The 1706-nt window shown below is 51.1% G+C and overlaps 1 protein-coding gene across 1 annotated transcript in view; it reads left to right on the forward strand.

Annotated features, from left to right (window-relative positions):
- Positions 1-50: 50 nt before the first annotated feature.
- The window catches only part of LOC102494527 (protocadherin gamma-B3), a 2464-nt gene continuing 808 nt past the window's right edge, over positions 51-1706 (forward strand). Inside the window, exon 1 of the mRNA XM_006156259.2 lies at positions 51-1701. Within this exon, the coding sequence (XP_006156321.1) occupies positions 232-1701 (1470 nt within the window). The 5' untranslated portion in view covers positions 51-231. The remainder of the gene's footprint in view (positions 1702-1706) is intronic.

Below are 1706 nucleotides of genomic sequence, written 5' to 3' on the forward strand. Positions count from 1 at the left end.
GGTTGTCACGAGCGCTGACCAAAATCCCCCCCCCCCCAGCCGCAGAGAAATCTGCAGCCTACCCCAGACTCGGAAGAGAAGGGCACTCTCCGGCTAGCTGCTGCGGAGGTAGCTATCTGCTGACTCACCCGCCAAGACAAAGTAAGTAGACTGGCTTGCTCAGAGAACTCTTGCGACCTTCGCTTACCAATTCCTCTCCGGGAATAGAAAGGCAAAGACAAAGAAAGCGGGATGGAAAAGGGGTCGGAATCAAGGGGCCAAGCAAGGTGGAGCATTCCTTTTCTCTTCTTGCTGTCTTTGTTCTGCCTGGCGCTGTCGGAGCAAATCCACTACGCTGTTCCTGAGGAGCTGGCCAAGGGCTCGCTCGTGGGAAACCTTGCCAAAGACCTGGGGGTTAGCTTAGAGGATTTGCCTACTCGGAACCTGCGGGTCAGTGCAGAGAAGAAATTCTTTGCTGTGAGCACCGAGAATGGGGACTTACTTGTGAGCGACCGTATAGACAGAGAGCAGATTTGCGGCAAGAAGTCGACATGTGTTCTGGAATTCGAGGTGATGGCTGAAAAGCCTTTAAACTTTTTTCATGTAACTGTGCTGATCCAGGATATCAATGACAACCCACCAACTTTTAACCAAAATATCACTGAGCTGGAAATCAGCGAACTGGCTCTAACTGGAACCACTTTTGCCCTGGAACCCGCGCAAGATTTGGATGTTGGTGTCAATTCACTGCAGCAGTACCACCTCAGTCCCCACCCACGCTTCTCTTTGATTCAGAAGGAGAATCCAGATGGCAGTAGGTACCCAGAGCTGGTACTGAAAGCTCCTCTGGACAGGGAAGAGCAGTCCACCCACCACCTGGTCCTCACAGCTCTGGATGGAGGCGAGCCATCCAGAAGTTGCACTACCCAGATTAGGATAATCGTTGCAGATGCAAATGATAACCCCCCAGTGTTTACCCAGGACACGTACAGGGTCAGTGTTTCAGAGAACCTTCCCCCTGGCTCCTCTGTGCTAACACTGATAGCCACTGACCCAGATGAGGGTGTCAACGCTGAAGTCACCTACGCCTTCATCACTACTGAAAAGTCAGTGACACAGCTGTTCAAGCTAGACAGTTACACAGGGGAACTCACCACTGGTGAAGGACTGGACTTCGAAGAGAGAGCGAGCTACACAATTGGGGTGGAAGCAAAAGACAGTGGACATCATACTGCTTATTGTAAAATACAGATAGACGTGTTGGATGAAAATGACAATGCCCCTGAGATAACCCTGGCTTCTGAATCTCAACATATACAGGAGGATGCGCTGCCAGGAACTGTGGTTGCACTGATCAAAATATATGATCTGGACTCTGGAGTAAATGGGGAAATCCTGTGTCAACTCAAAGGAAAATTCCCATTTAAAATAATTCAGGATACAAAAAACACATACAGGTTGGTGACAGATGGAGCCCTAGACCGCGAGCAGTTTCCCGACTACAACCTCACCGTCACAGCCTCCGACAGAGGCAGTCCACCTCTTTCTTCCAGCAGAACCATCACCCTGCACATCGCTGACGTTAACGACAACGCCCCGGTTTTCCAACAGGCCTCCTACTTGGTACACGTGCCGGAGAACAACCCGCCTGGAGCCTCTCTCGCTCAAGTCAGCGCCTTTGATCCGGATGTGGGACCCAATGGCCACGTTTCCTATTCCATCGTAGC

The sequence above is a fragment of the Tupaia chinensis genome, unplaced genomic scaffold (assembly GCF_000334495.1).
Source record: "Tupaia chinensis unplaced genomic scaffold, TupChi_1.0 Scaffold000484_1, whole genome shotgun sequence".
Taxonomy (NCBI): domain Eukaryota; kingdom Metazoa; phylum Chordata; class Mammalia; order Scandentia; family Tupaiidae; genus Tupaia; species Tupaia belangeri.